General features: G+C 37.6%; 1 protein-coding gene across 2 annotated transcripts in view; it reads right to left on the reverse strand.

The window, feature by feature from the left end:
• Positions 1-1,893: 1,893 nt before the first annotated feature.
• LRRTM4 (leucine rich repeat transmembrane neuronal 4) overlaps positions 1,894-13,635 on the reverse strand; it is a 408,781-nt gene continuing 397,039 nt past the window's right edge. Inside the window, exon 3 of one of the 2 annotated variants that reach the window (XM_087969956.1) lies at positions 1,894-3,302. In XM_087969956.1, the coding sequence (XP_087826082.1) occupies positions 3,081-3,302 (222 nt within the window). In that variant the 3' untranslated portion in view covers positions 1,894-3,080. The remainder of the gene's footprint in view (positions 3,303-13,635) is intronic. The other variant, XM_087969957.1, reaches the window with a different exon arrangement.

The raw sequence follows: 13,635 nt of genomic DNA on the forward strand, positions 1-13,635 counted from the left end.
GAGTTCATGTATATGTTCTGAAGGTGCAACTTGGATAAAATCATTAAAAATTGGAGAATAGAAATTCTCATTTGTGTGGGTGTATAAGAGATTGTGTGAAAGCAGGCTAGTGTAAAATGAAATGTATTCTTAACCCAAACCCACCCAGGGCAATTTTAATTCTATGGATTAAATGAACTGATTAACTATGGAGTTTAGAAACTGATTCTGACTAAGTGAATCATTCCCGTGTAAGAGAATATATAAGGTACTTAACTAAGTTACTCATTTTTTGCGTGTAGTTGTTTTTTAATGTATATAGTAATAGTAATAAATAGTAACATCAGCACACACACACATACACAAGCCCACAAATACATACATACTGCATATAGTGATCAGTCATTCCAGTGGAGTCAGTATATACTTAAGTTTAATACAGCTTTTATCTAATCTCCAACTTTTCCTTTTTTAAAAAAAGAAGGGATGATTGTTGGGAAGATGGATGGACTACAGCTACAGGGAATCCTGGATGCAACAGATTTTCTGGATCTTTTCCAAGCAGGATTCAGGATGTGAGATCAAAATTTCATTGACCAACTTGAAGCCTCTGTAGGACCTGAACTTGTTTGATTTGTTGGCAATTTCAGCACCATGAACCATGGAATCTGTGTGGGCTAGTCTCTTATGTTGGGAGTGAGAAATATAATTTTACCCTTTCTTAGCAATTGGATTCAGTCAGTGATGTTGGGAGGCGAGAGTTGGGCTCTTGGGAGCTTCATAACAGGGTGTTACAGTATTCTTGCCCTTGCTGTTTAACATGGGAAATTCGAAGACAAATCATCTGCCAACATGCTAGTGATATTCAGTATATTTCCAAATGTAGTGGAGGACCTGAGTCAAACCGTGAAGGATTGAATAGGGAGAAGGGAGCTTGAACTAAATCCCAGATTCATAAGTCCTTTCCAGAGATAGTCCATCTTTGACCCTTGATGAGCTTGTACTTTCCAAGATTGAGCAGCCTTGAAATCTTTAATTCTCTTGCACTTAGAGCTCTCACTTGAAGAGCAAGTACAGAAGATCATCAAACAGTAAGATCTTGGAACTAGTTGCAGCCATTTTTTGGAAAAGGAACTTCTTGGTCAATCATGCTCTTGTCACCTTTCAATTAGATTGCTGCAATTTACACTTCATGGGATTGCCCTTGAAGACCATTTGGATACTTAGCATCCAGCAGCTTGAGGGACCTTGTAGGTCATCTCGTCCAACCCCCTGCCCAAGCAGGAGACCCTACACCATTTCTGAGAAATGGCAGTACAATCTCTTCTTGAAAGTCTCAAAGTGATGAAGCTCCCACAACTTCCAAAAGCAAGCTGTTCCATTGGTTGATTGTTCTCAGTGTCAGAATAATAGAATAATAAAAAATCAATAGGAGTGCCTCATTCTCCCATGTAATATCATTACAGAACTGCCAGGAAGCTTTTGGATCTTATGTAGCTTTGGCCCTTAATGTCTCAGGTTGTTTTCTCTGCTTCCTGAATGATGTCTAGTCAAAGGGGCTCCTTGAGTGCTCCAAATATCAAAAAATGCCAACTTCAGGGACTCCATGATGAAGATTTCATAAAGATGGTCTCTTGTTTCTGGAATTGCCTCCCACCAAATATTCAAGCACTCCATATTCTATTATATTATTTGAAAGCTCTCCTGTCTGGGATGGAGACAACTGAGAATTTTGTTGTCCAAATGAGACATATATGAATCTTCTTGTTTTTATTTTTAGATTACTCACTTTTTATGGTTTCATATTTTGAAACCATTTTGAATATATATATATATTCATGTTTCTTGTAAATTAAATAATTATAGGTATTACTATATAAAACAGCTAAAGAAAACATTCAATCATTAGTTTCGGTGTGGCATCTCAGCCACAAAATAATATGTTTATTTTCCTCCATCACTTTTGTTCTTTTATTGATAAAAACTACACAAAAGCTAACTGATCAGAATAATTAATTAAAAATAAATCAAAAATGTTACACATCCTTCCACGATTTCTTTACTTTTCCCTTTTAAATCACATCTTCCTTCAAATTTCACTGAAGCATCCTTTTTGTCAGCCCATCTTAATAATTTTCAACAGGTAGGGTATGTAATGCATATCACTATAACCACACTCCTCCCTTTCTCTTACATTAAGAAGTTCCATGTTCAAGTGTGAGCTCATATTGCATCATTAATCATCCCCCCCCCTTTTAAAGAGCCCCAAACATAACAGAAGTGTCAACAATGAATCACAATGAAGATAAGAAAAAAAATAATCAAGGAAAAGTCACCCCCCTCATCGAAAATGTACAGCATGTGTTTTAAATGTACATGCACCCCAAGTTTTATCAGTTATGCATCTTGGTTCTTTTACAGAATCATCCGTGTCCGTTTGGTTCAGCAAATGCCTTTGACACCATATTTGGAATTGGAATTTATAAGACAGATCTTGCATTCTTAGGAAATAAAGAAGTGAGAAAAAAATTGATTTGGTATGTTCCAATTTGAAAAGAGGGGTAATGTTAAAGGAAACCTCTAAGACTAATAAACAATTATAAAGAAATAATACTTCATTCTGCATTTGGCAGACCCTCCCTCCCCATTCCCCTGCACCCCAAAGTGTCACCTATGGTTCTTTTCCATCAGAACCGTGCAATGTAGAAAAATCAAATATACAAACACAACTTTTAATCCATCCCTTTATCTTGCTAGAGTGAAATCTAACTTCTTTTTTCATATAAGAACTCAGCAATCTTTTTATTTGTTTATTTACACCGAGAAGTTTGTTCAACAGTTTAAAATCAAAGGACATTTTGGAATTCACCAATCTGTACTGCCAGGTCACCAGATTGAATTTCCACAGTGTTCTGTGAGACATCTGCCATTTTGTTCTCTCTCTGTGGTTTTTGGATTGAGAACATTTTTCCACCGGAACGCTTTAAAATGTCATATTGCGCTTTTCAACCTCTTGAATCGAATGGCCGTTTTTCCCTGCAGAGGGGAAAATAAGAGCCTTCCCACACATTCTTCTTCATTTTCATTCAGAAGGTGATCCATCAGTTTGGTATTCTCTCAATGTAAATAGCTGGTGCAGCAGAGCGTGCAATGGTAGCAATGAAGCTGTGATCTCGACTCAGCTCCAAGTTGGTGGTTTCAGCCTGGTCTCGGGAGATAGTATCATATCCCTTATTTACATGGAGAGGCTTGTGAGCCTGGCAGTATCCGATCACTGGTTGGTCATAGCCGTAATAGGGCAAAGTCTTCATATGATGAGGGACCTGAGGAGACACAGATTAACATAATTTTAGAAGAGAGTACATATTAAATCTTAGCATCTAAAAGACAGCGTAGGTTATGACAAGACAAGTGCTTCAAAGAGTGCTTTGAATTATTAAAGGAAAGTCCTTTATTTACCTTGGTGATAGTTTACTAAGCAATTGTTTTTATAGCTGTTAAAATCAAACATTGGTTGAAATAGATGTATAGTTTATGGATTGTTCGTCTACTCCTGCATCCTAGAATTTGAATATTGGTTTTACTCTGGAGAATCATATGGGTACTACAAGTACATTGCTACAAATAAAAACCTGCTGAAGAACAGTTCTATGAACAAATACTATTTAATCCACACAAGATTAAAAATAAAAACCAAATAGAATAATGAAAATAATGTGTTTCTCAGAGATATTGGGAATAAAGGAGTTAAATGAAATGAAAGTTTGGCATGAAACTAGCTTATATAATTACAGATATTTTCATGGGTCTAGAGCAGGGGTGTCAAACTTGCAGCCCATGGGCCGGGTGCATCATGTGCTGGCCATGCCCATCAAAAATGGGGAAAAAGTTGTGATACACCACGTGACGTGATGCCACAAGTTTGACATCCCTGGTCTAGAGATTAAATGCTGCAAGATATGCCAGATTTCTATTTAGCTATCCATTCATTTAATCTCCCCAGCCATCTATCTCCTGGATAGTTAAAAAAAAAAAAAAGATGATAAGGCTTCCTGTACAGTTGGCATTTAGTTCACCATTTTAAAATTTTATTTAGCAGTTGAAGCACATGGCCATAAGCAGCCAATCGTTTTCAGAGGGATAGAGAATTATCATTAAGTAAACTGTTAAGTTCCAAGCTATCCCTTATCCCCAGAGGTGGTATTCAGCAGGTTCTGACTAGTTCTGGAGAACTGATAGTGGAAATTTTGAGTAGTTTGGAGAACTGGCAAATCCAACCTCTGACTGGAGATTTTACAGTATCCTTCCCCTGCCATGCCCACCAAGCCACGCCCACAGAACCGGTAGTAAAAATATTTGAATCCCACCACTGCCTTATCCCCTAAATAATAATGCCTGTCATCAAAATTACATTTACAGATTGCAAGAATTAATAAACCAGGAGTGTCAACAGAAGTTAAATTCAAGATGGCAGCCAAAACAATTTGACTGAAGCTTCATTGTTTTAAAGAAGGCGGCACAGCTTTGATTGAATAGTTGACATTTTTTGGTGTCTCCTGTGGATGTCCCTGTTCTAATTAATAGTATAAACCAATGGGTATGGTGCTTAGTTCAGAAATTGAGCCAACACCACCCCTTTCCACCACCCTGAAACAAAATCAGCAGTATAGCAGACATTAACCAGATAGGCATATTATACTTGGCTTTGTTTTTTCCTAGAAATTGGAGATAAAAGCTTCTGAATCAAAACATTTAATCTAAATGTATTCTGAATTGCTGTTGCCCCATTAAATTGCATTTCCAGTAATCTTTTTTTTCAACTTCTCTTCCTACTTTTTTTTAAATCCCTTCAAACCGTATTTATTTTTCAGTGAAAACAAAATGAAGACTTTCAAACCAGGGGAAGCTGGTTTTAAGAAAGAAAGAGGAATGCTTGTCAGGGAAAGGAACCTCAGGCTCCAAACAGTATTGTGAATGATTCAGAGGATGTCCATGAAAATTAGCAAAACATAAGGCACAAGCTGAAGTAGCACCAAATTTATTTTCTTTATAGCACTTATATAGCCTGTCTGCCAGCCTTCCCAGGTAGGCCAGAGAGAAATATGACCAGATGAGCTATTTCTACTTTATTGTAAGGCTGTATTATCAGAATCTTAATAGCCTGAAAATTGGAGGGGGGGTCGTTTCTGGGTCTCTTTTTCATTTGTCTGACTATTCCATAGGTAGCATTCCTCCCCACTTTCCAACATACCATTATACTACCCATCTCACTCAAGCAACTCTGGGCCACATTTACAGGATGTGCTGCCCCCCCCCCCCCACAAATGGCAAGTGTTCTACAGGTGTTTATTCTCCCCCTTAACATGTTCTCACCCTTGTTGTACAGGTCCAGATTCTGAGCTCAGTACAGCAAGAGTCACTGGTTAACCAAGTCCAATAGGCACACACAAAATCCAGGAAAGCAGTCCAAGAGTCAAACAGGCCAGGATACATGGCACAAGTAGACAAGGCACAGAACTGGGCATGTTGCTCCAGCAACACTTAAGTTCTCAGGGTGGGGTTAAGTAGGCAATGCCAGTGCAGCCCTTCATGAGAGGTCAGACTGCGTCCTTATGAGTAGTCTATCTGACCAGCATTGTTTGCCTGTCTCCTGTCTGCTCTACATGTTCTTATATCAGGAGGAGGTGTGACTCCATCTTCTCACTGCTCCCTGTTGGCCTGGAGTCTCCTGACCAAGTTGCTGCAGTTGTGGCTCCCCTCCATCAGCCTCAACGCATAGCTCATCCAATTGATCCAGCTGAGGCTGCTTCATCAGGCTAGCATTCCTGATCCTGACCAATACGCAGCACCACACTTTGCTCTGCAGACACCAACTTACCCTCTTCCTCTGAACTCGCATCTGGAGAGGTGTGGGAGTGGGGTAAATCCATGACCCAAGATTAAAATCAAACAAATCTCCCAACATAACCCCGTAACTACCCTTTGTAACTGCATCCTGATCCAAATACCAGATATAAAGGAAAGTATGGAGGATTGGATCTATTTGATTTGTAAGAGCAAGATTTTCTAAGAAACAGATCTTGCAATTTGCTACAAAATACTTAGAGATGCTTCTCCAATTAATGGGGTTAATAAAATGATTATATAAATAAATATTAATAACTTATAATTTCCTTTTCTTCTAGAAGCATGAGGTGATATATTGTTCTTCCTCTTTAATTTATCCTCTGACTATTACGAATCTTGGGGTTTCTCCACCAAATAGGGTGTCAAGTTTCTTCATGAGAACAATTCTTCATAGGTGGTCATGTGCTGTTTTCCCAGACAGATATTAAATCTAATTTCAGGTGAAGCTCTTAACCTTGCAGACTATAACTTAGAGAAGCAACAATCAATAAGTCCATTAGTGTGGAATGAAGAGATATAATTACTGCAGCCTTCAGGGAACTTGTTGAATGCAGTCGTTATGTCAAGAATTATATTCTTGAAGGGTGCTCTTAATCATAAAGATGCCACCATCACTACTCTCTGTATTTTTATTCTTTGGAAAGAAACAAATCATGTTTGATATCAAACTGATCAGTCACTGAAACATTAATTGGTGCATCTTTATAGATTAACCCTTGGATAGGAGGACTTCAGTGTTCCTAAACTTAGTTCCATAAAAACTTTTTCAATGATAATTTTAACTTCTTTATTGGTCCTAATCACCTTTTCTGTTCAACATACTGTAATTCAAGTAGAATCTTAATTCACTAAGGAGCAAAAGTAATATTGTGGACTTGTAGACTTTTGGTAATCCAAATGGAGATACTCTTAGGATAAACAGTTCTAGCTATCAATAGGGCACTTATGAATGTGCAATCTAGTGCACAACACTGTATGCGGAGAACAAGTCTTGCTTTTCTGCTTTCAGTGTGTTTGCACAGAATAGGACTGTACTGTTTCTTCATAGAGAAGTGTATCAGGAACAGTCAGAGGCTAGCTGGGACCAGTTTTCATTCTTTGCAAACAGCTAATTCTATTTGCCTTGATTTGGATTGCAGTATAGGGGCAGTCATAAAAAAGTGACCTTCAAAATAACTTGCTCTGTCCTTACAGATTCTTTCCAGGTTCTGAATCATGAATATATGGATAACACACATGGAAAGGCAATGGTCACCATTTCTTTGTTATACCCTTGATGCTTAGGACATGGTTACGGGAGATGAGAATCGCTTTTTTGAGTGAGGAATATGCTCCCCTTTGCTTAAAGGAGGCAGTTATATGACTCTTATTGAAAACATTTTCTGTCTAACAGGATCCAGAAGATCATTAGTGGTTAATCTCTAACCCTTCATTCTTCAATGAAGTGATTCAGAAGATGGTGGCCTTCCAGCGTGATGACTGTCCTATGCCAGAAGCTAAATGAGGGGGGGGGCACAAATTGGCTCTTGAAGCACTCTTTTGCAGGGCTTCTGATCCTTCTGGTCAGGATGCACCCCAGAAGGTGCTTGAGGGATTATAACCTAGTGTTTATAACCTAAATGATGTTGCTCAGGGTTCCTTCAGCCTTAATGCAATTTAACATCTTCATGAAACATCTATGATCATTTGGAGCTTGGAATGGGGTGTCATCAGTATACCAATGAACCCAGCTCTACTGCTTATCATCTAATCCCAAGAAGCCTTGAATATCACTTAAATGTGAAATAAGAATAAGGAAGAACATTAAATTAAATCAAGACAAGATGGAGATGCTGTTACAGGAACTGGGCATGGCTAGTTTAGTGAAGAGAAGGACCAGGGGAGACATGTAACAGACTTCCAATATTTGAGGGGTTGCCATAGAGAGGAAGGGGTCAAGCTATTTTACAAGGTACCCAAAGGCGAGACAAGGAATAATGGGTGGAAACTAATAAGGAGATTCAACATGGAAATAAGGAGAAATTTTCTGACAGTGAGAAAAATCAACCAATGGAACAGAAGTTGCCTCCAGAAGTTATGAGAGCATCATCACTGGAAGCTTTCAAGAAGAGATTGGACTGGCATTTGTCAGAAATGGTGTAGGGTCTTCTGCTTGGGCAGGGGTTGGACTAGATGACCTATAAGATCATTTAGTCCAACTCTGTTAATCTGTATAATAAGGAGAATACTGGACTCAGACTGAAGTAAAGCCTATTTAGATGATATTCTAGTCCAACCTTTTAACTAAAGTATTTTTTTCCTATAGTTTTGGAAATGATATCTATTTATCACTATTTACATGCATGTTGCAAAAATATCAATGTTTCTACTGAGGCGGGTTAGAGGGAGTAGACTTGGATTGCTTAGAAAAAAAACAACAAGTTATATATTTCAGGGATGGATGCCAAAGCTGAGAATCCTTTGCTACATTTAAGTTTTCCTTTCTTAGTGAAAGGTTATTGTCTTTGTGTGTGTATATGAGTTTTCATTTGGTCTAGCATTCTGTTTGCCTATTGCAAAAATAAATCTTTGTTGAATAAGTGAGATGACATGCTATTTATCACCAGACTGTATTCTTATTCATAATATCTGCATTTAGCGTCTTCTAAACAAGTTATATGCCCATCTAATAATATCCAGTTAAATATATGGTTCATTTATTTAATGTGGTGGAACGAATGTAAGACAATTTGAAAACATTTTCTCATGTCACTGGTAAAGAAAAGCAAAAGAGAAAGAAAGAAAGAAAGAAAGAAAGAAAGAAAGAAAGAAAGAAAGAAAGAAAGAAAGAAAGAAAGAAAGAAAGAAAGAAAGAAAGAAAGAAAGAAAGAAAGAAAGAATATACACATTTATACAAATATCCAGAGCTAGAATTTCAACACACACTATAATGGGGCATTATGTTCTCTTTTTGAATTCCTGTTTAATGTCAATTCTGAGGATGAAACATTGTAAATCAGAGAAAAATACTGCAGTCATATGCACATTTACATGAGAGTAGGTACCATTGATCTTAGCAATTTACTTCTGTGGGGGTGGAGGGTGGAAGAGATAGAGATCTTGTTCAAGAACTTAAATGAAATACTATCTATTCTTCTGTACCAAGGTTAACTTTATGAACTGAAGAACTGAGTGTTAAGAATTTTGGTCTAATGGTTTGGATTAATTAGCTCATGTTAAGATCTGAAGTTTTCACTTTTGTAGAGCTTGCTATTAAATGGTAGAAACCTTACAGTTTTGATACTGTATGTTAAAAGAGAGAATGATTCAAATGGGGGGAAGGTAAATTTATTTGGTAGAGTTGTCATCCTATTCTGTGGCAACTAGTTGGCAACCTGTAAACTAAGTAACCTATAAACTGTACTGTTGGCAACAGTAAACTAAATGTTCATGGACAAAGGCACTGGAAAATAAATAAAATAATTCTTTGTGTTAAAGATCTCATTTTCCTTAAAATGTCTCAAAAGCTGTGGTATACACACATTTTTTGTAGAAAAAATGGATTATTTCAAAAGTTTGTAATGTTCTTTAAAAGGTTGAATGGGTGTTCCTATAGATGAAGAACAAAAATAAAGCTACAAGCCAAGATGATACATACAGTTCATTTTTCTTTTCTACCTATGCACTATTTTTCTAAGAGAGAGAGAGAGAGAGAGAGAGAGAGAGAGAGAGAGAGAGAGAGAGAGAGAGAGAGAAATGAACACCTGATTTTTTTTAGACATTATACAAAGATGGGATTGATTGGAGATAACGTCTTCTTGTCTTTTCCAGGCAACATTTCCCTTTCAGAGCTATCTTAACTTCTATCTCATGTTCCACAAATATCCTTATCACAATAGGCCCCCTGTTTTATCAGGCACATGGTTGGTTGGTTCCTGTGTCAAAGTCTATCTTGCACCTTCTCAACTCCCTTTGCTAAAACAAACAAACAAACAAAAAAACGTTCAGGTTTACACTGAATGTTGTGAATACTTGTAGATTTCTTTTGAATCTCTCTTGAACATGTTTCTGAGATCACTGTATGACTGGAGATGGATTGCTTTTACTGTTCCATGTCTTTCCATGATAGTGAAGTCTCCCCAGAAAGGTAAAGGTTCCCCTCGCACATATATGCTAGTCACTTCCAGTTCTAGGGGTCGGTGCTCATTTCCGTTCCAAAGCCCAAGAGCCAATGCTGTCCAAAGACATCTCCGTGGTCATGTGGCTGGCATAACTAAATGCCGAAGGTGCACAGAACACTGTTACCTTCCCACCAAAGTGGTCCCTATTTTTCTACTTGCATTTTTACATGCTTTCGAACTGCTAGGTTGGCAGAAGCTGGGACAAGTAACGGGAGCTCACTCCGTTACGTGATGCTAGGGATTCGAACCGCTGAACTGCTGACCTTTCTGATCAACAAGCTCAGTGTCTTAGCCACTGAGCCACCGTGTCCCCTAACTACCCGTAGTCTCCCTAACTCCACATATTTTCTGGAAAAGCACCATGGGAGGAGCTCTTTTCTGATAACAGAACTGAAGCACATTCATCTGGGGATGTTGTAGATCACTGAACAAATTGAAAGGGAGAATATTCAAATACAGAGGCTGTCACATAATTAAAGAATTGCAAGAATACCACATCTCATCCATGAACATTTCATCAATATTCTCTTCCCTTTGAAAAATATTTGGAAAGACAGGTCTCTTTCATCAAATTGAATGGGAACTGACAAAAAATTGCAGGTGATATATTTCTGCATGGAATTAAAAGAGAACAGACCCCAGTGCTTCTGTACAAAAAAAAAAGGTCATTTCTTAGTAAAACACCTCTTTGAAATGTTTGAATAAAAGAACTATCAAAATCTAAAGCTGACATGTCCTTCCTACCAGCAGCTGTAATGAAAGACCAGAATGATTACAAGTGAATTTTTCCCTAACAGAAAACGTTTCACCCCCAAAGAAGGATAAAAGTGGTAACTGATTATGATGATGACATTAAAAAGAACTGCCTAGACAATATGTACAAAGAACAGCTAATCAGCAGCAGAAGAAGAAAAAGAGGGAGGCAGTTACATGTGACAGGGGACAGCTCCTCAAATCCAGCTTCTGGTTTCTGTTGCAGAATTAAGTTCCTTTGAAGTTTCTTTCCAATTGTTGTCACAGTGACAAAAATTCTTTACTCAAATGGGTTGATTAAAAATGCATTAAAAATAAGGTGGACAAACTGTTGGTATTTGTTTATTTATATCCCACCTTTATTATTTTTACAAATAATTCAAGGCAGTGAACATATAAAACACACCTTCCTCCTTCTGTTTTCCCCACTACAGCTCTGTGAGGTAAAGTGGGTTGAAAGAGAGTGACTGGTCATCCAACTGGCTTTCATGGCCAAGGTGGGACTTGAACTCATGGTCTCTTGCTTTCTAGCCTGGTGTCTTAACCACTGGATCAAACTCTCATCGTCTATATCCTTTAATAAAGAATATAGCAAGGCATAATGGATGGAAACTGAACAAGGAGAGATTTAACCTGGAAATAAGGAGAAACTTTCTGACAGTGAGAACAATCAACCAATGGAACAGCTTGCCCTTGGAAGTGGTGGGAGTGTCATCCCTTGAGACTTTCAAGAAGAGATTGGACTGCCATTTGCCACAAATAGTGTAGGGTCTCCTGCTTGGGAGGGGGGTTGGACTAGATGACCTACAAGGTCCCTTTCAATTCTGATTATCTGTTAATATGTTAATAAGTTGTATATTCTGCAAATCTTGCTCCTCCACCCCTTCTCAAACCCTGAAGATTTTTTTTTATTTTTTTTTATTTTTTTATTTTGTCAAACAATTATTAGATAACAGGTATAAGTATAAACATGGTTATAAATACATGAAATGGATACAAATAAGGAAAAAAGAAACAATAGGACAGGGATGGTAGGCATGTTTTGGTGCGCTTATGCACGCCCCCTACAGATCTCTTAGGAAAAGGGTGAGGTGAGTCTAATGTTGAAGATTTGGGGGTTTGGGGAAGAAACCACAGAGTCAGGTAGAGTATTCCAGACATTGACTACTCTGTTGCTAAAGTCGTATTTCCTGAAATGAAGTTTGGTGCAGTTTATCTTTAGTTTGTATCTATTGTGTGCTCTTGTATTGTTATGGTTGAAGCTGAAGTATTCATTGATAGGTAGGACATTGCAATATATAATTTTATGTACTATACTTAGATCGGACCGAAGGCAGCATAGTTCTAGGTTGTCTAGGTCTAAAATTTCAAGTCTGGTGGCATAAGGTATTCTGCTACGAGTAGAGGAGTGGAGGACTCTTCTTGTAAAATATTTCTAGACTTTCTCAATTGTATTAATATCAGATATGTAATGCGGGTTCCAGACTGATGAGCTGTATTCAAGTATTGGTCTAGCAAATGTTTTTTATGCTCTAGTTAGTAGAGTGATATTACCGGAGAAAAAGCTTAATGCCTTTTTGGCTATGTAGTTACAGTGGGCTCTAGCACTTAGATCATTAGACATGAGTACTCCAAGGTCCTTCACAAAATTTGTGACATCAGCAAGGTCTTGACTATTCAACTTGTATTTTATTTTTTTGATTTTTTTTTGCCAATATGTAAGATAGAACATTTATTTGTTGAGATTTGAAGTTGCCATTTGTTTGACCATTCTGATACATAGTTGAGGTCTTTTTGAAGGGTAGCAGCATTGTCAGTGGTGTTGAATAGCTTTACATCGTCAGTGAAAAGAATGCAGTTGCTCTTAATATAATCACAGAGGTCATTAATATAGAGTATGAAGAGAGTTGGTCCTAGAACACTGCCTTGGGGGACACCACTGTTGACAGTTACAGGATTTGATAGGACGCTCCCAATTTTGACTATTTGTTGCCTGTTTGACAGGAATGCTTCTATCCAGTTATGCAGGTATCCAGAAATACCATAAGACCTTAGTTTTAGGAGTAGTTTGTCGTGTACCACTGAAACAAAGGCTTTATAGAAGTCTATGTAAATTGCGTCAATTGCTTTGCCCTGATCAAGTTGTGTAGTCCATATGTTTTTACAGTGTAAGAGTTGCAGATTACAGGATAGTTTCCTTCTGAAACCAAACTGTTTGTTAGAGAGTAGGCTGTTTATCTCTAAGTGGAGGATAATGTATTGGTTAATAATTGATTCCATGACTTTACAGGTGATGCAGCATAAGGAGATTGGTCTGTAATTTTCAACTAGGCTGGGGTCTCCCTTTTTGAAGATGCAGATGACCGTGGCTTGTGACCATAGTTTGGCAAGATTTTAAAGATTTTTCAAAGATTATGCTTAGAGGTTCAGCTATGGCAGTGGATAGCTTTTTTAAGAAGTAGGCACAAACTCCTCCCGGTCCAATAGATAAAGATGGTTTTAGATTGAGTAGTGCTTTTTCAACATTGTCTTCTGTAAAATTGATATGTATTAGATCATTGTAGTTGTCTGTGGTTCGACTAGGAAATATTGGGCATGATCCATTTCTGTTTACAAATACTGAGCCAAAGAATGTGTTAAAGAGTTTGGCTTTAATGGTGTCATCATTGCAGACATTACCATTTGGTTCTTTGGGTATATATATATAATATATATAATTTCCATCTTCCATTTCTTTCAGCCTTTTGCTCTATGTAGTATTCACTGTTGAATAGGCTGGTTGAACATAAAATGATAGTAAGCACAGAGAAATGCTTCTCTTAACTGAAGTACTTTA

This window comes from Notechis scutatus, chromosome 7 (genome assembly GCF_049901735.1).
Source record: "Notechis scutatus isolate UNSWTSFEM ecotype Mainland chromosome 7, rNotScu1.2, whole genome shotgun sequence".
Taxonomy (NCBI): domain Eukaryota; kingdom Metazoa; phylum Chordata; class Lepidosauria; order Squamata; family Elapidae; genus Notechis; species Notechis scutatus.